This window comes from Aspergillus fijiensis (assembly GCF_003184825.1).
Source record: "Aspergillus fijiensis CBS 313.89 unplaced genomic scaffold BO72scaffold_17, whole genome shotgun sequence".
Lineage (NCBI taxonomy): Eukaryota > Fungi > Ascomycota > Eurotiomycetes > Eurotiales > Aspergillaceae > Aspergillus > Aspergillus fijiensis.
Genome location: NW_024468993.1, coordinates 537,945 through 560,431, shown reverse-complemented (window position 1 = coordinate 560,431; position 22,487 = coordinate 537,945). Strand labels below are relative to the sequence as shown.

Genomic DNA, 22,487 nt, shown 5'->3' with positions numbered 1-22,487 from the left:
CGCCGGTACATGCCATGGACGACGCGCAATGCAATAATAAGAATAGTATTCTGCCCGCTCACGAGGGTGAAACGAACAGCATTGTTAGCCCCATAAACCAACCCCCCCCCTCTCCATCCTCCTCACCAGTCGGAATGATTGGCGCCGAACGCATATTGGGAGTGGAAGAAGATGTACTACTAGTGTACTTGTACAACTGGCACATGCTAGGGTTGAAACCATGGAGGGGGGAAACCGGTCGCCGTATGGAATAAATGGCAACAAAGGAATGCTTTGCCTCCTTACTCATGTGTCAATGAGCGCGTGGGAATTTTAGGTCGATTGTGGATGGTTGTAGGATTGAATGAGGTTCTCCACCGAATAGCCTGATCGACGCATTAGCTTGGAGTGATGGGGGTCTGGAGACGTCGGCGCATTGCGTGGCCCTGATATGCCCTGGATTATGGAGCCCGGCTGCTTTTGAATCGGTTGTGATCGCACGGCCTCTGCGGGGCGAGGTTATCGTTCAATTGTCAACATGGAAGTTGAGGTTGAGGTCGAGGTCTATGATACAAGGGTCAAGTTCCAAGTACAGTGCACTGCGTTGTGTCGTATGGGGACTGGGTGAGAACAGCAACGATCTGGAAAGAGGGCGTAAGCTTGATTTGTTGTTGTTGTTTGACTCCGTGTTTCACGGCTGCCTTCTGCCAACACAGCCACCCAAGGCTGCATTAGGAGGGAAGCACTAAGCACCGGGCACTTGCACTTGACCTCGGAAAGGTTGAATTCCTTCGAGCTTAGTTTCGTGGAATAAGGCTCTATGCACACTATGCCTACAGCGGAAAAAAATGCTATTTCGAATCTAGCCCTCCAACAAATCGCTCTATTTTCCAATGCGCATATATACACTTGAATAAACTTTTAGATCTATACAATTACCGCCCTTTCCCATAATCAGGCGTGTAAGCCTTGACCTTGCCCTTCGTCAACTCCCTCAACGCCATGGTTGCATACTGGCTCGATCCAAGCTGGAACTTGAGCACCACAGCGAGTTTGCTCTCCCCCTGCTCCTGAGCAGCATCAGCATCAGCTCCATCCTTGCTCGGACCCTGAAGTCTTTCCAGATCGGTCGCCACGAACTGCTCATCATCCCTCTCGTAGACCTTCACATCGACCGAATAGTCCGGCCCCATGCGGTTCAACAGCTTGCGGTATCCGCCCGTGAGACTCACGTCCTTCCACTTCCGGCGCATATCGAAGGGATCGAGGCCACCGCCTTGCTCACTGCCCATGAACTGCTTGTAGAAATTCGTCATGGCGTTGGCCGGGTACAGCACATCGTATCCAGGAAGCGTCAACACGACGTCGAAGATGTTGTATTTGCCGCTGGCGGCTTCCTCGGCGGTAAGGGCGCGGGCGCGCGTGATGCCCTCGGCCGCGTAGGCGCTGTCGCCGGTTGCATGGGGCGTGATGATGACTTCGCCATCGGCGTCAACGGTCTCGTCGGCCGGTTCGGTAGTCGCGGCTGCGGAAGCGCCGGTGGCGTTGGCAGCGGAGGAGGAGGTCTTGTCGGTGTGTTCGTGGATCAGGACGAGGTCGCCTTCGACGACCTTATCGCCGTACAACCGCCAGCGTTCGGTGGCAGCGAAGTTCCACACAAACGACTGGTAGGCGTGGACGTACATCAGACGCAGATTACGGGGCACAGCCTGGAGGGCGCCGAGGTAGTCGGTCTTCGAGCGGCCCAGTTGGCGCATGATGTTGGCCTCGGCGGAGAACTTGCGAGGCAGTTTCTCAAGCGCCTTGCCGGCGTTGGCGGTGGTCGTGTAAATGTGGATCGCTTCGGCGCGCGCGCGGTCGTCGGAGCTGATTAGAGCGGAGGCGGCTTCTCCCTGTTGCGCGGCATCTAGGGTGTGCGGGCTGTAGTGGAGGATGGCGTCGCAGGCGCCCTTGAAGTCGCCTTGAAGCATCTTGACGCCGACGGTGTCCGTGCGCGTGGCGTAGGTTCCGAAGCGTTGGAGACCGAAGTAGTTGAAGTAGCCTCGTTCGCGGAGGTTGTGTAGGGCAGTCTTAACAAGGTCGGTGGACTTGGCGATGGCGGCTTCGCGGTCCTGAAGGTCGACGACTCCGGGAATCTCGCAGTCGCGGAGGGTGATCACGAATTCGTTGCCGTTGAGATCACCCAGATCGAGACCATACTTGCGATACTCAAAATCACCGAGGACTGCGTTACGGAGAGTAGGGTTGATTTTCTCAAGCCGCTCGGCCTGCACTCGGTACGCACACGCCCGCTGGACCGTCACACCGCGTCGATCCTTGGTACCGGCGAATTGGAAGGTCTTCGAGTTCACCTTGAGCTGGCGTCCAATGAAGTTCAGAATCTCCATGGTATCTTTGTTCTCCTTGTAGATGGTGAAGTGCAGGTAGGGGCCGCCCAATTCATCCCAGTTGATCGGAACACGCGGCCCGCCTTTGCCATTACCGCGTCCACCCTGCGCCTTCTTGTTGTTCCGGTTCGGGGCGACGGAGATGTTCATCATGCCCTCACTGTCGGTCTGGGACTCGAGCTGAGAGTTGAAGATGCGACGAATGGCCTGGTGCATCTTGATCCGCAGATCGCGATCGGTGACCACGACGGTAGCGATCTTGCTGAAGTCGCTGGGCCTCGACTTCGGGTTCTCAAGAGCGCGTTTGTTCAGCGCCAGGATCTTCTGTGTGGGTTCCTCGCCGAAAAGGGATTCGAGAAGCGCGTTGTCTTCATCGCTGATCTGGAACTCGGGGGCGGGAATTTCGGCGGTCGGCGTTGCATCTTTCTCAGCTGTAGCTTGGGCGCCGTCCTCCGGCTGGGGCTTTGCGGTTGGCTTCTCCGAGGACTGTTCCTCCTTATTCTGCTTCTTCTCCTGAACGGGAACATTCTGCAGATGCAGCACTTCACCGGACGGCACAATCTCGTTCACGAGGAAATCGGTATATCTAGATGCGAAGAGATATAATTAGTGACGACCCCAGACAAGTTATGAAGGGGCCAGAGCATACCTTTTCTTCAAAATACCGGAGAATCCTTCGTTGTCCGCACTGACATAGCCGGTGATTCCAACCTCGATCTCCCTTCGAGCCTGCGCATCATCGGCCGAGACTGGCGCGGCGGCGGGTTCCTCCGCAACGGGTCCGCCGGCCTGGGGAAGCACAGCGTCGTCCGTGGTGGGCGGGTTGTCAGTCTTGATGCGCTTGCGCGGCGACTCAATCACGTCGGCGCCCTCCATTGCAATGGCTGCTTTTGCAAATAAAAATAAAGCGGAGTTGGAGAGACCGGGCGGGATTAAAGTCATGAAGATTGCGGAGCTCCAGAAAGTTACCGTCACGTTTTGCTTGGCTGGATTGAGTTAGAGCGCGGGGGCTAGCCCTAAAGGGAAATCCCGATCGGGTTGAGTTGTAGATCGTTCTAGTCCTCGACGGGCAGAAGTATAGACCACCGTGGTCCTTCATGATGGATCATGGATCCATCAAGACTAGATGGATGAGACTTCAAATCCCTGTATGCGAACTTAGGCTGGCTATCTCAAACGGTACAAGAAGAACCTACACAGCACTTGGGGACTCAGTGCATGCAACCAGTCGGGATTAGCCCACCAAAAAACTGATTCAATTAATTGCGTGCAGTTGCTATCATGTCCAGACAATCTCGAACCATCACTCACTCATTTCGCAAAGCGAACCGCCCAAAGACTTGAGAACCGGTATACTTCGATTAATTTACTATCATCTGTTCTACAAAGATATGGCAACCAAGAATCAGCAGTCCAAGGAGAGAAATATGCCCATACATCACCAAGAAATCCAATTCCCCCAAGCCAACTCCATGACAAACCCAAAGATTATCTCCTCTTAAATCCTCCCAGAACAAAGACCTTCACCGCACAGCACATAAGGCAAGATTTCAAGATAACAGAAGTACTCCTCTAAGCTCCTCCACCATGTACTCCACTGTTCCAAGGAACCCAAAGAAAAAGAAATCAGTAATGAACCCCATATATCCCTCCCAAATTTGAAAGACAATATAAATAGGCCCTCAACCCTCACACCCTCACACCCTCTCCCCCCGTCTTCCGATAGGGAACCCAGTCCAAAACAGTTGCAAGTAACACAAAAAGTGACCCATAGCAGCAACATCCAACCATGTCTCCCCTAACCCCACGCCAGATAGAGCGCAGCGAGCGTTTCCGCCAGGCGGGGATGTTCTGGCACCGAACCGAGATGGGCGATGAGCAAGTCACCGTGCCCGTCTCATTTCTCAACTTCATCATCACAGCTAACAAGGACTCAGACCTCGCGCAGCGCCGGTACTTCGTCGCCGCGCGCGAGGTGCTCCGGCGCCGCTTTCTCGCGTTGATCACCGCGGGATACGAGCTCCCCATGCCGGTGCTCAGGATCTATCAGCCCCCGCCTTTTAATTCTTCTTCTGAGTCAGATTCGGACTCTGAGGGGAGTGAGAGTGAGAGTGATGATTATGAGGAAATGGAAGAGGAAATGGAAGAGGAGGAGGAAGAGGAGGAGGAGGGCTATGCGGCTTGTGATGAGAAGAGTGTCGAGGGGTCTAGCGTCCACGATGATGTCGACAGTGAGGATGATGACTTCGATGTGCTGAGCGATTTCACTGTCAAGATGGAGTTCGTGGTGGCGGTGACCACTGTCCACGAGCCTGCTGACGTGCTGGAGAATTTGGTCGCCGGTATTGAGGAGATCATTGCAGAGATTGATAGCACGGGACGCTATTCGTACGCGGCCGCTAGAGGGCTGGTGTCGGCTCGGATCGTGAAGGATGGGCTGCCGATGCAAGAGGAGGAAGAGGAGGTTGATTCCGAGTGGACGGACGACGAGGAGTCCTTTGACGAAGCAGAGGAGTGCTGTCCTAGCGAGCCGGAACGCTTTGGTGATGATCGTAATGATCCCGAGAGCGCCGGTGAGAACGAGGACGAGGAGAATCCCATCATTTACAGTGACGATGATGTTGTGCCGCTCGATGTTGACGAGGACGCGGTGCTTGCACGCATCGCCTGGCTCCTGCAGGATGCGTTGAAGTCGAATCCTTAAGCAGCTGCCATTGTAAGCTTCCGTCGACTGTCTCTTTGCTCCTTCTTCACCGGACCTGTTCACTTCGTTTTTAGTTGTATTCTTGTACACTCTTGCTACGATTCTTGGGTGTACAAAGGTTAAATTCTCAATGTAGACAATTCTAGAACAAATGGTTTTTTTTTTCTTATAATGAAGATGTAAAGCTGATGATGCAAAAATGAAGTATCATTAGCCTGAGCTTGTAGTAGATTCTAATCAAGCACACAGTGTACCCCTCGTAAAGCGTCATGTGCATCCCCAACTCCATAGCCCGAAATGACACAAAAAGGAACAAAAATGGCAACTAGAGGTATCATCTATGCGAGGTGTTGCGACCTCTCCCAAGTCTAATGCTAAACGCACGAGTTGATCCGAAAAGCACATTCGTCGAGCACGCAAGAACCAGAAACGGACCGAGAACAGTCCCACAGCGGAATCCAGGAAATCAAAAAGGCAAGAAGACGGCGGATGGACATCATTTTGCTCGATTACGCAACGCGAGAGCCTTCTTCAGCGTCTCCGGATCACCGCCCTCCCATGCAGCCCGAATGGCCCGGACTAGTCCGAAGACCGCTTCGCGCGCTTCCTCCCTTGCCAGGCCCGAGTGAAGAAGGGAATCGTATGGAGTCTGTGTGTGACGGATATGCGCTTCCGCAGCCAAGATGGCCTTGCGCTTGTCCGACACGGTGGTGGCGCGTCCTACGCGGCCAGCACCTTTCAAGAAGGCATGGTTGACAATTGTCTCCAGCACGTTCTCCGGCATGAGAGGAAACTGGGTGCGAAGAAGCTGGCGGGCCTTAAGAGAGTCTCGCTTATCCCGACTCTGGACGGCCTGAGCGCGAGACTTGGCTGTTTCCGCTGCGGAGCTGCGGACGGACTCGAAGATATCGGACGGGACACGCAGGCCGATGGTGGACTTTCCTTTGTCGTCCTAAGGGTGTGTTAGTAACCATGTGGTTGCCATGGGGAAAACAGAGAGGGGGCAAAGGGGCCAACTCACATAGACTACATAGACAACCTGACGAGCCTCTTTGGTCTTACTGCGGCAATGACGTGTAATGTAGACATCGCCCTTGGGGACGAAAGTATAGTTCTGGGGACACGGGTCTTGACGGAGGCAGTTCTGGATGAGTTGGCGTATTGTTAGCGATCTATACCCTTCCCATTATGTGTCTGCGCCGGGAGCCGCAGGATCAAGATGCAAGGGCGGAGTCGAGGACTCTCGACGACGGAGTTATAGTTCCCCTCAGCAACCTCCTTCCCCGCCCCTCACGAAAAGGGACATTTGCTGCAATCTCACCTTTTCCAAAACATCCGAAGAAGGCGGAAGAATCGGTATCTTTCTTGACTTAGAAGGCTGCCATGCTGCCCGGAGCTGAGTCCCTGCCGCCTTGAATTTGGTGGTGTTCGCAGCAACTCCGAAATCGCCCCGATCGCGCTTCCTCTGAAGACTCCTTCTCCGTGCTTGTGCTAGAATCCCCCGGGGCGATGCCGGACTGGCTGCCAGGCCGACACCGGCTTTCTTGCGTTTGTCGAATCTCTTGACGAGCTTGGGTCGGCCTTTCTTGGATCGAGAGTTGACTGGCATGCTGGATCAGAACGAGAAACTCCGGAGGAGAGCGAATGAATGCTCAAGGTCACCAGACGCAGAACAGATAGCGGTGAAATGCGAGAGAAATGACTAGGAGTCAATCAATATGCTTTATGCTCGGACGCAAGTGGTCGATCGGTGATGCAATGCTGTAATTCATTCGGCGGACGGAGGATTCGATAGATAAGCGAGCGCAGGATTCAGGATGGGGTTCGACTATAAGACGAGGGGTAGATGTGAAAGAGTGACACATCCATTGTGACGGAGTACATGCTGTTTTATTCGTTCTTTGTCTTTCAAGGGTCCATAATGAGGTGTTCTGGCGCAAGACACTGCGCATTCGGTCAAGTTCAAGTTTATGATGCCCAAAGAAGATGGACAGCATTCAAGCCCCCGCGGACAAATCGGCCGCGTCGGAGAAAGATGTGGCGGTGAATAGGGAATTGTGGCTGACACTAGGCTACTGGTGACTGAATCTCAAGGCATCCAGACTGCGGGGACGGGCAACTGGTGAATTTTGACATGGAAGGCACATCATCGCCTCTACCCTCTACCACGGCATTATGGCTGATTCTGCAGCACTAAAGGAGGTTTGAGAGTACCAAGCTAGGGACCAGTGTAGTACGCGGTCGCGAGTATGTCTTTGATACTTAGCACACTGTCGCACATGTTGGGATTTAGATCACTCCATGTGAGCCTTTCATTTTCTCTCATCTTGCGGATAAGAATAGCCGAGCAACATTTACAGCCACTGATAGGAGAGATGAACCCGATCTGATGGAACAGATCAGCTGAAAGGAAGTCAAAGCAATCGGTGGCCACAACTCCTGATTCGAAGCTGTTGAGTACTATTCTGTCAGCAGTTATTGCCTAGTGGTAATCCTGCTACTCCGTACTTTGCAATAGTTCTCCGAACATACTGTGGATGAACTGCATCAAGCGTATAGATCTCCCGAAGTGACAGATCACTCAGGGCCCCGGGCAACCAGCCGATTACCCCATGGAGCAAGAGCATATCGATACCTTAAGCTAAAGATAGCTGCATGTTGCTCGACAGCGTCCCGACTTCTGACTACAAGGAGCGACCGATGCTTGATTACCGCGCTGAATGTTTAGCTTTTGTTACCTGCATGAAAAGATCCGGCTACTCCACGTTCCTGTAAACGATGAAGAAGGGTTGGTGGTTCATCGGGCACTTCAAGATCCTAGTTGAACTGACAAGGGCAAGAATGTAGTTATCTGTTTGACCCTCCTGTCTCAGAACTTGCTGTGTCTGATTCAGCCCGCTCGTGTGTGTTTCGAAGAGGTTTAGGGCCCTGGAGCGCTCCCATCCTGGAAAGGTATGTACTGTACGGAGTACTCCCTTGCTGATGCCTTCAACTCTAATATAGCCCAATCGATCGTTGGGAGGGGCGGTTGAACGCACACGCTGCATTCGAGACCATGCCAGGGGCTCTGGATTTATTAAATAGGATGGGGACTTGCTGTGTCTGTCCAACTGCGTAACACGGCAGGGCGTCTTAACTACTGCTGCAGGTCCCATGGCTCGCGTGCAGGTCTAGCGGCTAAACGATTGATGGACGGTAAATTAGGTGGTCATGGGTGAAGCTGAAAAGGACAAGAGTCACCAAAACTTTTGCCCCTTAGGCCGACCATGGTGAAGACCAATCAATAATGGATTGGATGAGGGGTGACAATCAGAGCTGAGCAGGGACATGCCTAGTGCTGAGTGAGTCCGTATGTTTATGGGTGATAGAACATTGAACTAGACCATAATAATTCGACCAGTCCACCATCGGAGGGCCACTGTTCTGCCTAGGATAGGCTCCCCTTTCCCGGGCCGGGGCCTGGTCCCCAAACCTCTTTCCGACCAATGGTGGCTCGCCAGGATCACAACCGGTCGTTGCTGCAGCGGCAGACGGTGCAGCGCAAGTTATCCCCAAAATCACTGTGGCAGTCCGTGATTGTGCCCGAGATTAGTCTAGACTTAATTGGTGTCGGGGCGACTCACGCGGCGTCCGATCGCGCTGAGAGGGAGACACTTATCCCAAAGAGGTTATATTACATCCGGGTCGGATCTGGCCTGGACAGATTGGAGGGGTGAGCATGTCTACTACCTAGGTAGGTACTTAGTACGTAGTTCTCAATGCTGAAAGTGTTTGCCGAACATAAAATGCACAGATTGAAATTGAGCACACCCATTTTGTTTGTTCGTGCTTGTGCCCCCGTTTGTATGTGTCTTATGTGTCTTTTGTGTTAGTTGAGGCAGTGAATGATTGTGTCTACATTTTCTGTCACCACGCCTCACCCGAGACCGAGTGGATAGCTGCAGCGGAGAGACGAAAGGCTAGCTAGCCTCAAGAATGGCCTAGCTGTCCAAGTTCAGGAGTTGGCATAATCAGGGCCACTTCTCTGACTTTAGTGACCACCATGTCGTCATTGCTGCTCCGATTCAGGGCCAAGACGAACCGAGGAAAGGAAATTAATTTCGGACAGTTCGAGCTTCGCTCCGTCTCTGCTCGTTGCTCCAGCGCCCCCAACTCCCCGGTACTTACTTTGCTACGATCATAGTCGGACATGGAGTTGAACGAAACAGAATCCCGAGGATGCTTGTGGTCTAGTCCAGCCGAGTCGAGTCGAGTCGAATCAATCAAACAACCCCAGGGCGTTCGAGGGTCGTTTAGTCTAGTACGTAGTGTTCAGGAACGGGTTGCAAGGCTCCATCCACCCCCCCCCCTCCCTTTACCCCGTCGCCTAATGTAGGCTGGATCGACAACAACCTGGGAAGGGAGTCTTCATCAAAGCGAACCTTGTCGAGAGATCTCAAACTCCGAGATGAGGTGGGGGTTGATCAGGTTGGGGATCGATCGACGGCGGCTCAAGGCCGGCAGAAAGCTTCAGCGGGAGACATATCAATCTGAAAATGGGCAGAAAAGATGGAGACTCGATGCTGTCACTTGTGAAATGTAGGTCGGGAGTGCTTCAAGTGTTCAATAGAAGGATTGATGAAGGTGTCAGCTCCCAGTAAAGCAGCTGAGCCAGCCAGCCAACAATTGCCAGCAGCGATCGTGCGGGAGAAGGAGATAAGACGATCCACGGGAATTGGACCGTCGTTCCTTGTTCTGGAAAACCTCCTCCTCGGGCGCTTTGAACCCCCTAGAGCTGTAGCGTCGTCAGTGTAATCTGTGGGAGGCCATGAGCTTCTTGAATTCTTCTTTCTTTACTTCTTTATTGCTAGGTTGCCGGTCTTGGGAATGAATGAGGCGGATATTGTTCTAGCTGGGGGTGATGCATTGATCGTTCAGGGCCAGCCCCGGAAATCCGTATATGAACCCGCGGAACCTCGATCGCTAATGGAGCCCGATTCATATCACGACTGGTTCTTCTGCTCTTTGCACTGCGAACGGAGTCTATTCAGCAGTCTATGATGCCGAGTCTTGCAATATCTTGCACTCTTCCTTGTCCTCACGGCATAGTATAATCACAAGCTTGCTCGAGTGAGCCGGCCGAGAGATAATCTTTCCATCAAGATGCCGAATCTCTACCACTACCGGATAGAGGGTGGAGGAAGATCGGGAAGGAGCATGCTGGTTGGAAGACCCTCGATTGATGATGACGGATGCAAGTACTATAGAGAAAGATGACTGGAAGACTAGCAGCTCAAAGGCTCAAGTGTCATATAGTAGAGACACGATCGAACGAGAATGAAATGGCAGCAGAACCGGTCCTGGGGTTCATCCTTCCGTAGTCTTTTTTTTCCCCTTCATTGAAAATGGTTCCCCAGTGGATCTGCGGATGTATGTAAAAAGAAAAAAAAAAAAAAACTGTCAAATTATTACCAAATTACAAACAGAGGAAAACGAAAACACAAAATTCAATTGCTTCCCTTTCTCAATCAATTCAATTACTTCCTTCCTATTTGAACCACTGCCCTCCTTGACTGTCTCCTTGGGAACGAACATACAGTAGTCACTACCTAGTAGTTAACTACAGTTCACAGCTGCTACAACAACGACTATTGCCTCCGGTGCAGGGACTACTACTACCTACCGACTGACGAACCGAACCTCCTCCCTCAAGAACCAAGGACCAGAGAAGAGACAAATTGAAGGAAACGAACACACATTCCGTTAGAGCACCTTTTGTTCAGCAGAAGCTCTATTCTACCATTCTTGGAACCTTTCTCTTCTTACTCTTCTTACTCTTCTTACTCTTCCTACTACTAAATTACTTTCCCCTCTCACAACAACCACTTAACCTACCACCACCACTTCCTACCCTTCCCTCCCTCCTTCCCTCCTCCCTTTCCTCTCATTACGATCCTCCTTTGTCCACCCCCTCCTCTCTCCTCTCCCTCTTTCTCCTCCCTAGAACTACTTCCGGGATTCATTTCCCTGCCTCTCCTCCCGACTCGACTACTATGTGCTAGACCGTCAAATCCTCCTTTCCCGTCCGCTCAGTCCTTCGAGGGGTCCCAACGCAAAGCTCGAGTTCTATGACCCCCGGGCAACTTCACATTCGTCGGCAACTTCGATCCCTACCGAAACCCCTCTCCCCGAACATTCCTGACGACTCGCAAAAATCTCGAAAAAATCTACGAGAGGGTTGCCTGGCAGCTCTGCAATTGAATGGTTGCTGGGATCACAAAGTTGCTGACATGAGTTGGGATCACCCCGTTCACAGGTATGTGGGATTTGGTTCATTCAATTCTCTCTCTCCCCTACCTACACATACGGCACCACGGGCTGGCACAAGCGGGGTTGCTTTGTCTTCTTTATTCCACTCCACCTCACTTGAAAGCCACTTATTCAATACTTATGCTTGCGTGCTTGTGTGCTTCAATTCTGCAGCCCCCCCTCCCCAGCTTTCTATGTGTATATAGTTGGCCCATATATACAATTTGTCCTCTCTGGCCGGCCCTAGGCTGGTTCCGCGGAGCTTTCTGTCGAAACTCCGCAACTCCCCCCCGAAGTAGCCGCTCATGTGCACAATGATACTAACGGAGCCGTCCTTTACGTTCAGCTTCAGCTATCCAAACGGTGAACCTCAGACCCCAACGAGGACTCCTCCGACGACCACAATCTTCGGTGATCCGGCCTTTCAGACCCCCAAACTCGAGTCCAGCTTCTTCGATCCCCGAGTCACTTGGGACACCTCCGATCCCTATGCCTCCAGTCCGGAATTTCTCCGGACACCCCAGAAGTTCGGTATAAGCACCCCTTCGATCAATCCTCTCCGATTGCCAGACACTGGGCCCGACCGACCGTTAGATGCAGACCCCAACCTGAGGAGCGCCAAAGCGGCGGAGCAGGACACAGATACAGCGAAACGACGCCGGCCGTCCAAAGCCAATGGGTTTATCGGGGAGGACGGTCCGCGGACGGTAGACTCAGCCAAGTCTGCCGCCACCATACAGACACCCCCGCCAAGCAGCGCTTCTCGAAAGAAGATGACTGAGTATGGCGAGGGCAAGGGCACTGGGCGACGTACCTCCGCTTCCAGTGCGGTGGGCGGTCATCTGGAGACTCCTAGCCGGATAATGGGTGCCTCGCCTCAGTTGTTCAATTTCACCTCCTCCCCAGATCCGTTTCAACTGGGATCGATGAATCCCTCCGCATCCCCTCTATTTCCGCAGCAGAGACTTTTCTGGGATCATGACTTGGGAAATCATGGGGTAGGCATGGGTCTTTCGACCAGCGGTGTCGATCTATTCGCTCCGCAAACCAGTGGCCCCTTCCAGCTCAACCCTCCACCTCTGCAGGATGCCCATATCCCTCAGTTGCCCACCATCGAGGGTAGTATGGAACTTCCAGAGTTCAATACCCACGGCTATAACTTCTCGTCAACCACCACGACCGACGCCGCACTGTTTCCTGCCCCATTCTCTACTTCTCCTCGTCTACCGATCACGAAAGCTGAGGATCCAGCCATGTTTCTCAGCTCTCCAGCACGTCGTTTTGGGGGACCCCAGCCGACTCCTGAGAAGAGACTCTTTGGTCGGCCTACCAGACAGCCCTACCATCATCAGACCGAGGAGTCGAAGCGGGAAGAACTCCGTCGGGCACAGAGTGTACACCATCCACTCGCCCCGTTCGATCTCGAAGAGGACGATGACTACACTCCTCGACAGGCCCGGCCGACGCTGACCCGTAGTGTTACTCATACGGCTATCACGTCTTCTCGCCCCAGTGCTGGGAGCACGATGTCTTTGACAAATGGCATTCGCAAAAGCCCATCGAAGGGCCGCCTGTCGCCTGTTAAGTCTATGCGGCAGTCGATGCCCCGCTCGACGTCTGCGGCCAGCGTACCTACACGTTCTCAGTCAGTAGTTCTCCGGATCGGACGCGACGGTCGAGCCAAGACCGAAATGCAGCCCGTGCAAGAGGCAGCGACTGGATTGACAGATCCTATCACCGCCATGGACCTGGAGGGCTCCACAACAGAGAGCGAGTATGACTCGGTCGATTACTCTGAATACCCCATCATCCCTAGCCGCAACCCCTCACTCGCCTTCTCAGATGCTGGAAGGTCAGTGACGGGCCGTAGTGACTCGGGTTCACGGCCTCACTCAAAGGGCTCCTACACCTCGACGGCAGCATCGTCCCAGTCGGGGCGGATGTCCCCATGGAATGGATCTTCTCGCGGACTTTCCCGCCGGCCCCAGTACAAACCTACTCTGGATGACTGGAAACGGACCCCGAAAAGACAGACTGGCATGCTTCATTCAGATCTGTCCTATCTGAGTGCCGGATCGCTGGGGGAGCCCTTCGATGATGTGGAAGAGGACAGTGGCGATGCCCAGCATGCCCTCCGGAAGGTGTTGCAAGAGCGTGGACGTCCGCTTCGGCCTCACACTGTCAGCTACAGCTCGCGGATAGGTCGTGCCAATCGTTCTCTGGCCCACCTTCGGTCGTCACCGCCGCGATTTGGCGCCGAACTGGATCTCGCTACGCGGACGATGAACACGTCTCCTACAACGATGACGGACCCTGACATTGCAACACCGATCACCGATCGGTTTAGTAACCCAAGCCGGGGAACCAGGTGTGTTTGCAATTCCATGGACAACGGTGGTCACCTGATGATCCAATGGTAAGTAGTCCTGAACGCTATAGCAGTCCTTTCCTAGCCTGACTTAGGGACAGTGAATCATGCAGTCACTGGTTGCATACCAAGTGTGTTGGTCTTGAACGGGCCAATCTTCCCTCTGTTTATGTCTGCGTCTTCTGCGCTGCACAGACTCCCACTCGGAAGAATAATCGTGTTCGAGTTCCTGTTGGCGGAGTCGGCCATGGCCATGGCCCCCCCTCACCCTTGGCCCATAAGTCCTACCGGTTCCGTTGAAATGCCATGAACTCGAACACGCTGGTACGACTTGCTTTCTTTACTCCTCGACATCCATTAACCTTCAATACCCTTCATCTCATGCTATCATAACCCATACCCATACTCCTCTCTACCCAAGGAGCAGAGAGTCCCCACGATTCTGGGTCTCCTTTGTCATCTTGTCCTGGATTTAGACATACCCCTTTTTCTTTTCTGAAACATATCATCTCTTTCCGGGCGCCTCTGTGTTTACATCACCGCAGTGATGAGGGTTACCCCTTACTATGTTCTTAATCGTCCGGCAAAGGGCCACGTGATACCTTGTATTCTGCATGTAGCCAACGCTGATCACCAAGAAATACACTCAATGATAATGAACAACTTTCTGCACGAGTCGATCGCAGGAAGAGCACAGTAGGGTCTCACTGCTATTAATGTCAACTGTTCCAGTGTAGCTTATACATATCTAGACTTAGACTTTCCCAAAACCTACTAGGATCTTAGACTACATATATACGTACCCTGCCGTATAATAACTACTCTAAAAGATCAAGCAAGTTATACAAAGTATAAGAACCAATGTACGGTCCTAGTTATATAATATAATATCTAGGTATTTCCAGAGGGTATTCTGTCTCTTCTAGCATTGATTAGTCTTAATTCTAGCGGTGTTAGACTAAAGTAACGGAGCAGTAATTGAACTTGTTGTTCCACTGCATCTGACCCCCTATTCCTGTCCAACCTACTATTCAGTACAGGTCACCTTGACAATGCCACCAGTCACTCGCTCCACGCGCCGCAATCTTCCCACCTTCCTCCAGGAGCCATCAGCTCGCCAGTCAACCACGTCTCCGCCGCTGCGCCTGAGCGAACCCACTCGTACCGGCAACCCCGGCCTCCTCGACTGGATTTCCGTAACTCCGGCCCTCATCTGGGACCATGCCAAGCAGACCGATGCGATCGACGAATTCTTCGACCAGCTACGGGGACATCATAGCTCCGTCGCCCTCCGACTCCAGCGCTCCCGCTCCCTCGAAGCCCCGAACACCGAATATCTCATGATCGGTTCGTCGATCCTGCCCCGTCCACTGCACCAGTTCTCCCCCGGGAGGGCATGCTAATGAGACCCCCAGAATGGAGCCACGCTTCCACCCGAGCCAAATTCATCGACTCGGACAACTACACCTCTTGGATGGATCTCCTCGGACGATTGACACAGGGTAGATCCGTGCACCTCGCCCTGGTGGACTTCTCGGCCACCTCGCGCCAGTACGCCTACCACCTCGACACCCGGGGCCCCGTCGACCACTTCGAACTCCTGATGGTCTACTTCCCCCGCCACCTGTCCGAGCAGCAGACGAGAGCACTCACGCACTGCGATCAGCCGTTCCTTCTGCGCGGCTGGTTCCCCGGCCAGCCGTGTGTGGAGATCGAGCCGCACCCGGTCTATCAGTTGGTTGACTGGACGCGGGGGTGGTTGGTTGACACCACTGGTGCTGGTGCTGGTGCTGGTCCTGCCGCTGCCGCTGTGGACTTCCAGGGCCATCGCGGGGCGCAGTGCCTGGTCTACTTTCTGCGGTGGAATGGGCGGGCCGGGGAGAAGAGCTACAAGTCGATCCGCGAGACGCATGCGGTGGATTGGTGGGGGGAGTTTTTGGCTCGGTTGGAGGAGCTGGGGATGTTGGGGTGTGAAAGTCAGCATGTGCAGTTTTATAGACGTTCGCATTAGCAGTACGGTATCTATGGTGAGGCTTGTCGTGTTCTCTTTGTTTGGTTGGGATGAGAATGAGTACTTATGAAGGTTTATATGGCTTGTTCTTTATGCCAGTCTGCCTGTCTTGTCTAGAACTAGATGTCGCAATCTTTGGGGGCCAGAAAGAAAGCAAGGAAATGCCAAGCTGGCTCCATCGTTCATCTTAAGTTGCATCCTTCAGGCCTGAGAACTGAGTCAGGATTCTCGTCGCGCGAGCTGAGCATCTTAGCGCAGGTGGCTCTCTCGAACCCTGATCAATCTTATTTAGGAGGACTGGCATCCACCTTGCGATCAACAATCGGGCGCGAACATGGGCACTAGAGACCGAGGGTTGGCACCTGGCCAGGCTGCGCAAGAGGCAGTGAGGGAGGCAAAAAGCACATACCAGAGCACACTCGACCCTGCACTGTCTGTAGCGTTTGGAGTACAGCTCAAGCAGTAACTGAGATCCCCGGGCTGCGGATGCTGCGCCGCATATTCTGGTCTTAGAACAAATTGTGGCGTCAGGAGCCCTAATCATGGCAGAGAGGGAGAACATGGGCTGGTGGAGGACTTACCGTGGTATATCCATGGCCGTTGTGCATAAATTGAGAAAATTCCTCGCCCCGGTTTGTAGCTGTCGCTGCAGTCTTCCAGTACCAGCAAATCAACTCAATCTAGCCAAGATCCGAGACCACACCGACCGAAAGCAAGCAGATGCCAGCCGGGCCTCAGTAGTAGGCATCGTATTTCGCTGCCTCTGCTGCGTTCTTCCACAAATGAGTCTCAATCTTTGGCGGTGGAGGCTGGGGAAAGCTTACTTGGGAGGCTTCGTGGTGAACACCTTCAGCCTGATCTCTGCAACATGCCTGGCTTCAGTGAGTCGACCACGTGTTGTGGACATCGGCACGTTGTTTGATGCCCCTGCAATTCCTGCGATTTCTTGCAGACTTCGGTGGCGCTGCGGATGATGATGATGATGATGATGTTGCAGTGGTGATTGTAGATTTTGGCCATCGAATGTGAGGTGAGGGTTGTTTATTTCTCCTTGCGAACTATACTTGAAGAGATGATAGGTTGTATGATTGAGATACAAATTGGGCGAGTGCATCCTGATCGTTGGCCCACCGGAAGGTACGCGAGACCTTTTGTGTCGGAGAAGTCGAGTCTGTGGTCAGGGGCAGCATGCGTGAGGCGTAGAGATGATAAGCCACACGTTCGAGGTTGCGTTGAGGGTAGCTGAAGCTGGATAGGATAGTTGTAAGGGTAGCCTCTTAAACCTGGTCGAAGATGAAGAGGGAGCTTTGAGTCTGGCCAATGGGAGAGAGACAGGAAGGAGAGAGAGAGATAGAGGGAGGAATTTAGAAGAAGAAGAACAGAGAGATGAAGGGGAGGATACAAGTAGGTAAGCAATAACCTGATCAAAGGGTGAGTGAATAAGAAAGTATAGACATATTAACAACAGGAGACGCTGCCATTGAATCGAGGTGGCATTCTCCATTCCATACATTGCACCATTTTGCACATCCCAGTGGGCCCCGGGTAGTCCTATAGCCTAATAGTAATAAAATAGCATGGATAAACTGCTGAAACTGCTGAATAGTACAGAGACCGCAGTGCCGATTCGACAAATAATATGTGTCGCCAGTATACGGAGTATATACAACAAGCACCCGCAATACACACCGTGGACCCCTCCACAGTCCACATGTAGCACAGCAGCACAGCAGCACAGTAGCACAAGCAGCGAACCCCCACTCCAACCTCCAACCACCAAAGGAAGACAAACCTCCATACCTCTTATCATCAACCTCACTAAGAATACAATGTCTTACACCAATCGCCAATTGCCTCAAAAAACCAAGTCACAACGGGGCAAACCAAGCAGAATTAATTACTCCAAGCAATATGACTCACGCACCCGCGCGCGCAACACGAGACCCTCAAGATCGAGAATAAGAAAACCCACCCCCAACCCATAAATAAGATCAATGGACCCTGGATCTCAACTTGAAATCCAACAATCAACCACTCAGTCATAATCGTATACTAGACACCTTCCCCTTTGATATCTCTACCTCTAGATCCCAGAAACCGCAAACACAAAAGAACCCCCCGACAAAAGATGTACCCCCCACCAACCTTCACCACTCCGCGCCTCCTCTTCGAGGCCATGACGCCCGACGATCTCGAAGCCATGTATCAGATCCGCAACAAAACCGAAGTCATGAGATGGAGGTGAGCAAGACCCCCCGTGAATTCTCCACTCCGTGCACGAAAAATCCGAGAAAATTACCACACTAATACGACACCCACCACCACCACCACCAGCCTGCGCAAACTCCCCGACCAGAACCTCGAAGAAACCCGCACGTGGCTAACGAAATACATCTCGGGGGAGAACCACCCGCCCCGGACGTGCTACGTTGTCCGGGAATTGTTACCAACGCCTCCTCAAACTTCCACTCCCATTCCCAACGGGAGTGGCACTCCAGCAGCAGCAGCAGCAGCAGGCCCCGTCATCGGCAACATGGGCGTGCGGATGGAGCCCGCCCCGACCCAGCGGGATGATTCTGGATTGACGTCGTCGTCGTCGTCGTCGTCGGGCGGTGCGGCGGACCAGCACCCCCCACGCAAAGACCGCTGGGAACTGGGGTACATCTTCCACCCGGATGTGTGGGGCAGGGGGTACGCGACGGAGGCGGTGCAGCACCTCAGCCAGAAGTTCTTCGGGGAGCTGCAGGCCCGCATGACGGAGGCGTATGGCGCGGAGGCCACCGGGAATGTGGAGGCGGGGTTGTGGGCGATCACGAACCACGACAATGCGGCGAGTCAGCGGGTGCTGCGGAAGACGGGGTTCGTGGGCCCCGTTGAGGAGTTTGTCGAGGGGGATGGGACGCGGTGTGATGTTTTTGTGAAGTATAAGTGACGGATTTCGGGAGTTCTTTGGGAGTATCTTCCCCCCGGCCTCCCGCTGGGGGGGGGGGGAGTTCGAAACTGTGTTCGGATTCTAGATGAGGGCAGACATGTGTATAGATAGATCGTGAGTCTGAAAGAAATTGTTGGTCATGCATGGCTTCGTGACTTCGTGGCAGCAAGACAGCTAGCTGTCTATTTGTTGTAGTCTAGCAGTGAGCTTCTATCGCCTCGTCATCGAATTTGGTTCTAAACCATTGCGTAAGCATCATGCATCTCAATCAGTTGTATCAGTGACAACTCGGGGTATATACATCGCAGTATGATATGAGTAATGACAATAATGCATAGGCAAGTGTAGGCAGGTACCAGTATCGCACGTATCATAGATACTACCACAATCAAGCCCTTCCCCAAAGGACAACTCAACCCACGCCTAGAACACAATGCAGGCGTATCGAATATATCAGTAATAGATAAGATATAAGATGGCTAAGAGCAAGCCGATAGAGACAGAATCAACCACATCGTATCCTTTCGTTGCGGCCACAAAGAATATTTTCCTCCGTCAAGGCCTGCAACCGACCAGGAAATAATTCACCGTCCGATAGAATGGAGCTTTGTGACACAAACATAAACACCAGACTCCGTGAAACCCCTCCCTATTGCATATACCCGGTCATCGTCAAGCGGGCAACCCGTACAGCCCTGCTAAGTATTATCCAAAATAAAGTAACGGTCCATCTATCGTAAAGGCAGCTATACCCGACACAGAGCTCGAAGACCGCAGCCACCGGCTCTTATGCCATGTGGTTTGTCATGCAGTGTTCCCTTGCACTAGAAGTCAACCTCCTCACTGGCGACGTTGGCCGGTACGTTGTAATTGTTCCCCGATGCGGAGAGCCTCTGTACCGTCATCCACCAACGACTCTTTGAACCAGGGGTGCTTCAAGGCTTCCTTGGCGGTTATCCGGTTCTTCGGATCATACACAAAGATCTTTTGCAACAAATCCAGGAACAGTCGATGGAACTTGGTATTGCTTGGGATAAACTCCTGTGACTCGTTAGTGGTGGCTTCCGGAGGCTGGCGGTCTCCGATAACTTACAATGAGCTGTTTCATCGCCCGGACGTACTTTCGTGAAGCCCGTGTCGTCTGGTCATTGGGATATTCAAGGCGTAGGCGGCAGAAGTACCTTTTCAGGTTAGTACAATCTAAAAGAACGAAGACGAAAAACATACTTTGCAGCCTGGTTTTGGCTTCCACTCCGACCACCCTGCATCACTTGCCGGACAAGCCGCGTGTCGATTCGCTCCCCGATGACGGCCTCCATCATGGCCAGATGTTCGAGATTGTCATGAGTTTGGAACAGAGCATCTCCCGTGAAGAATTCCACGAGGATACACCCGATACTCCAAATATCGCAGGGGAAACTCCAGCCCAGGTTCAAGATAATCTCGGGAGCCCGGTAGTGTCGCGTGGAGACCACCGACGAGTGGTACTCATCATCGAAGGTGGCCGACCCGAAGTCGATCAACCGGATCTCACTATCTAGCAAGACACGTCTCTGCCGGGCGCTCCGTGAAATCGCGCAGGAGGATGAGGGAATGGTACGGTTATATGTGAAGGTCTGGTATGCACTGCTAACAAGCAGGATGTTCTCGGGTTTGAGATCGGTGTGGATGAGGTTGAGGTCATGGAGAACTGCACAGTCAGCATCTGCAGAGAATAAACAATCAAGAAAACTCACAAGCAACACTGGTGAACAGTTGCCGGGCAAAATTTTGAATCTGACTGCTGGGAAACGGCACGAAGGCATTTCCCTTGAGGAAATCAAAAACACTCTGTCCCAGCAGATCTGTCACAATGCAGATGTGGTTGCGGAAATCGAAGCAATCCCGTAGGTGAATGCACTTGTTCCGATTGGCTTTATCATTCGAGGCCAAGGTGGACAAGACTCGCAGCTCGATCCGCGAGGCATCGCGATATTTCTGAATGGAGCGGATGATCTTGACCGCACAGCGGGTCTTGCGGGTCTTGTCGTACGCCTCGACCACCTTCCCGAATGTACCTTGTCCCAGTAGTTTGACGATCGAGTCTGAAGGTGTCAGTTTGGGCGTCCTTCCTTCCGTAGACATCGATTACTTACATCGATCGGTCAATGGAACATTTGGCGTTACAATGTAGTGGCCGTCGTCGTCATCATACTTCTCGCCTCTGTTTCCATACTACGAATCCCATTAGCGCTACTATTCGGTGCGGGGAATTCAGTCACGATACTCACATCGCGAATCACCGGAACCGGCACATCCTTCGCCTTGATGATGGGCTTCGGAGGCGGCACGTAACTCAAGAACGCATCACCAGCGGCCTCCAACTCCTTCTTTTTCTGCTCATCACGAGCAGACTTCCGGGTGGTCACTCGCTTGCGTTTTTGGCCTGTGTTGGCGTCTTCATAATATAACCCGTTGCTAGCCCCCGTACTTCCCTGAGACAGGGAGGTGGGCGCGGTAGTATGTAGAGATGTTGTTCGGTCGGTGGAGAGAGACTCAGCCGAGGACTCTTCGCCATACTGTTGGGGGTTGATCGAGAACGAGGGTCGATCATAGGTTGCAAGATCGTAAGTCGTGTCGGGGCCGGTGCGCCGCTTCTTGCTGGCCGGTTGGGGCGCCGCACCATTGGGTGCGTTGATGTAAACCGTCGCCGGATTGCGCGAAGCGGCCTGGGACTGCTCTGGAGGCGGCGTGTCATCGATCACGATGACTTCCTTGGGTATGCCGTTCTTGTAGAATTCGCCCCAGTTAGGCTTCCTCCTCCGACCATTTTGAGCGGCTGATACAGCGTTCATGGGGTTCTGCGCAGGCGGCATAGCGGTTGTTGCTGTGGAGGCGATAGAGGGCGTGGGAGCCGTGGGTATTGTCTTAGGAGATTGAACGAAAGGGAGAGAGGTAGTCGGGGGGTTGACAGTATAGGGATAGGCGGAGGTGACGAGGCGAGCAGTGCCTGCAGCGGACGTGGTCGGGTAGGATGGGGTTGGCTGGTAAGGTTGATGATGAGGGTATGCGTAGTGTTGCTGATGGTGCGGGTGTGTCGCGGTAGCCGTTGAAGGGGTAGACATGATGCAGAAGAGGGGACGCGAGACCCAGCCGGTCGAGATGAGCGGCGAATGGTCGTCGAGAGAATGAGAGTGTAGACGAGAAGAGTCAACGAAGTCGATGGGGGCCTGTGGAAGGGAGAGGGAGAGGGAGAGGGGAGGAGGAGGAGGAGGAGGAGGCGGCGGCGGTTCAGGGAGTGGTCGGATCGTAATCGGCCGTCCGCAGCGTCACGGCGGTGCTTGGTAGTAGGTTCGTCGGTCGTTTCGTCGAGCGCAGTAGGGGGAGACTCGAGTATCGTACCCTGGGAAATCGGCCAGTCGCGTCGGGTTTCCCAAGTCGTATATCACCAGTAAGAGTGAGATTGTGGAAAGGGGGAGGGGGTATCAAAACAAAACGTGTAGTGTAAAAGAGGAGGAAGGGAAACGAGAGAGTGAGAGAATGGAGGAGGAGGAAGACGAGGAGGAGGCAGCGTGGGGATCGCAGACTGGATGAATGGATGAATGGATGGATGGCGAGGCGGTCGGTCGGGGAAGATCAGAAGAACCGCGTATGACTGACCCTCACAAATATCCGAATCACAATGACTGAATTAATTACATGGAGTTGCGGAGAGAAGAGGAGAGGAGAAGGGGTAAGCAAAAAAGCGCTCATGAGGGTCAATGGCGGGGGGGCGTTGTGGGAATTATTATTGATTGATTGAATTCATTATGGGGGAGGCGATGAACGATGAATTGTAT

General features: G+C 53.1%; 7 protein-coding genes across 7 annotated transcripts; 4 read left to right on the top strand and 3 right to left on the bottom strand.

Moving 5' to 3' along the window:
* Positions 1-847: 847 nt before the first annotated feature.
* Positions 848-3,285, bottom strand: BO72DRAFT_402140 (pseudouridine synthase PUS7). The gene is made up of 2 exons (XM_040942199.1): positions 3,016-3,285; positions 848-2,952 (listed from the first exon to the last, which is right to left on the bottom strand). The coding sequence occupies exons 1-2, from the start codon at positions 3,240-3,242 to the stop codon at positions 915-917; spliced, it is 2,265 nt and encodes a 754-aa protein (XP_040802538.1). The 5' UTR covers positions 3,243-3,285; the 3' UTR covers positions 848-914.
* An 870-nt stretch (positions 3,286-4,155) lies between these two features.
* On the top strand, positions 4,156-5,070 carry BO72DRAFT_495262 (uncharacterized protein; the record flags this gene model as incomplete). The annotated part of the gene is made up of 1 exon (XM_040948530.1): positions 4,156-5,070. The coding sequence occupies one exon, from the start codon at positions 4,156-4,158 to the stop codon at positions 5,068-5,070; it is 915 nt and encodes a 304-aa protein (XP_040802537.1).
* Positions 5,071-5,285: 215 nt separating this feature from the next.
* Positions 5,286-7,172, bottom strand: BO72DRAFT_447190 (DUF2293 domain-containing protein). Its single transcript, XM_040944473.1, has 3 exons — positions 6,392-7,172; positions 6,092-6,214; positions 5,286-6,022 (listed from the first exon to the last, which is right to left on the bottom strand). The coding sequence occupies exons 1-3, from the start codon at positions 6,677-6,679 to the stop codon at positions 5,567-5,569; spliced, it is 867 nt and encodes a 288-aa protein (XP_040802536.1). The 5' UTR covers positions 6,680-7,172; the 3' UTR covers positions 5,286-5,566.
* Positions 7,173-11,524: 4,352 nt separating this feature from the next.
* Positions 11,525-14,150, top strand: BO72DRAFT_76273 (PHD finger domain protein). Its single transcript, XM_040950689.1, has 2 exons — positions 11,525-13,774; positions 13,828-14,150. Exons 1-2 carry the CDS (start codon positions 11,664-11,666, stop codon positions 14,024-14,026), a joined length of 2,310 nt encoding a protein of 769 aa, XP_040802535.1. The 5' UTR covers positions 11,525-11,663; the 3' UTR covers positions 14,027-14,150.
* A 953-nt stretch (positions 14,151-15,103) lies between these two features.
* Positions 15,104-15,873, top strand: BO72DRAFT_447187 (uncharacterized protein). The gene has a single exon (XM_040944472.1). It carries the CDS (start codon positions 15,129-15,131, stop codon positions 15,735-15,737), a length of 609 nt encoding a protein of 202 aa, XP_040802534.1. The 5' UTR covers positions 15,104-15,128; the 3' UTR covers positions 15,738-15,873.
* Positions 15,874-17,476: 1,603 nt separating this feature from the next.
* Positions 17,477-18,873, top strand: BO72DRAFT_485341 (GNAT family N-acetyltransferase). Its single transcript, XM_040947885.1, has 2 exons — positions 17,477-17,978; positions 18,072-18,873. The coding sequence occupies exons 1-2, from the start codon at positions 17,866-17,868 to the stop codon at positions 18,667-18,669; spliced, it is 711 nt and encodes a 236-aa protein (XP_040802533.1). The 5' UTR covers positions 17,477-17,865; the 3' UTR covers positions 18,670-18,873.
* A 216-nt stretch (positions 18,874-19,089) lies between these two features.
* On the bottom strand, positions 19,090-21,773 carry BO72DRAFT_507364 (putative protein kinase (Lkh1); the record flags this gene model as incomplete). The annotated part of the gene is made up of 6 exons (XM_040949256.1): positions 19,090-19,710; positions 19,763-19,850; positions 19,897-20,359; positions 20,406-20,753; positions 20,805-20,883; positions 20,940-21,773. 6 exons carry the CDS (start codon positions 21,771-21,773, stop codon positions 19,510-19,512), a joined length of 2,013 nt encoding a protein of 670 aa, XP_040802532.1. The 3' UTR covers positions 19,090-19,509.
* Between the last annotated feature and the right edge of the window lie 714 nt (positions 21,774-22,487).

Excerpts from the sequence above, each read along its gene's own strand:
- BO72DRAFT_485341 (XM_040947885.1), top strand. The coding sequence starts at position 17,866 with ATGTACCCCCCACCAACCTTCACCACTCCGCGCCTCCTCTTCGAGGCC. Across the intron at positions 17,979-18,071 it reads ACCGAAGTCATGAGATGGAG|CCTGCGCAAACTCCCCGACC; the intron begins GTGAGCAAGACC and ends CACCACCACCAG.
- BO72DRAFT_447187 (XM_040944472.1), top strand. The coding sequence starts at position 15,129 with ATGAGACCCCCAGAATGGAGCCACGCTTCCACCCGAGCCAAATTCATC.
- BO72DRAFT_447190 (XM_040944473.1), bottom strand. The coding sequence starts at position 6,679 with ATGCCAGTCAACTCTCGATCCAAGAAAGGCCGACCCAAGCTCGTCAAG. Across the intron at positions 6,215-6,391 it reads CTTCGGATGTTTTGGAAAAG|AACTGCCTCCGTCAAGACCC; the intron begins GTGAGATTGCAG and ends CAACTCATCCAG. Across the intron at positions 6,023-6,091 it reads AGGTTGTCTATGTAGTCTAT|GACGACAAAGGAAAGTCCAC; the intron begins GTGAGTTGGCCC and ends ACACACCCTTAG.
- BO72DRAFT_402140 (XM_040942199.1), bottom strand. The coding sequence starts at position 3,242 with ATGGAGGGCGCCGACGTGATTGAGTCGCCGCGCAAGCGCATCAAGACT. Across the intron at positions 2,953-3,015 it reads TCCGGTATTTTGAAGAAAAG|ATATACCGATTTCCTCGTGA; the intron begins GTATGCTCTGGC and ends CTTCGCATCTAG.
- BO72DRAFT_76273 (XM_040950689.1), top strand. The coding sequence starts at position 11,664 with ATGTGCACAATGATACTAACGGAGCCGTCCTTTACGTTCAGCTTCAGC. Across the intron at positions 13,775-13,827 it reads GGTCACCTGATGATCCAATG|TGAATCATGCAGTCACTGGT; the intron begins GTAAGTAGTCCT and ends ACTTAGGGACAG.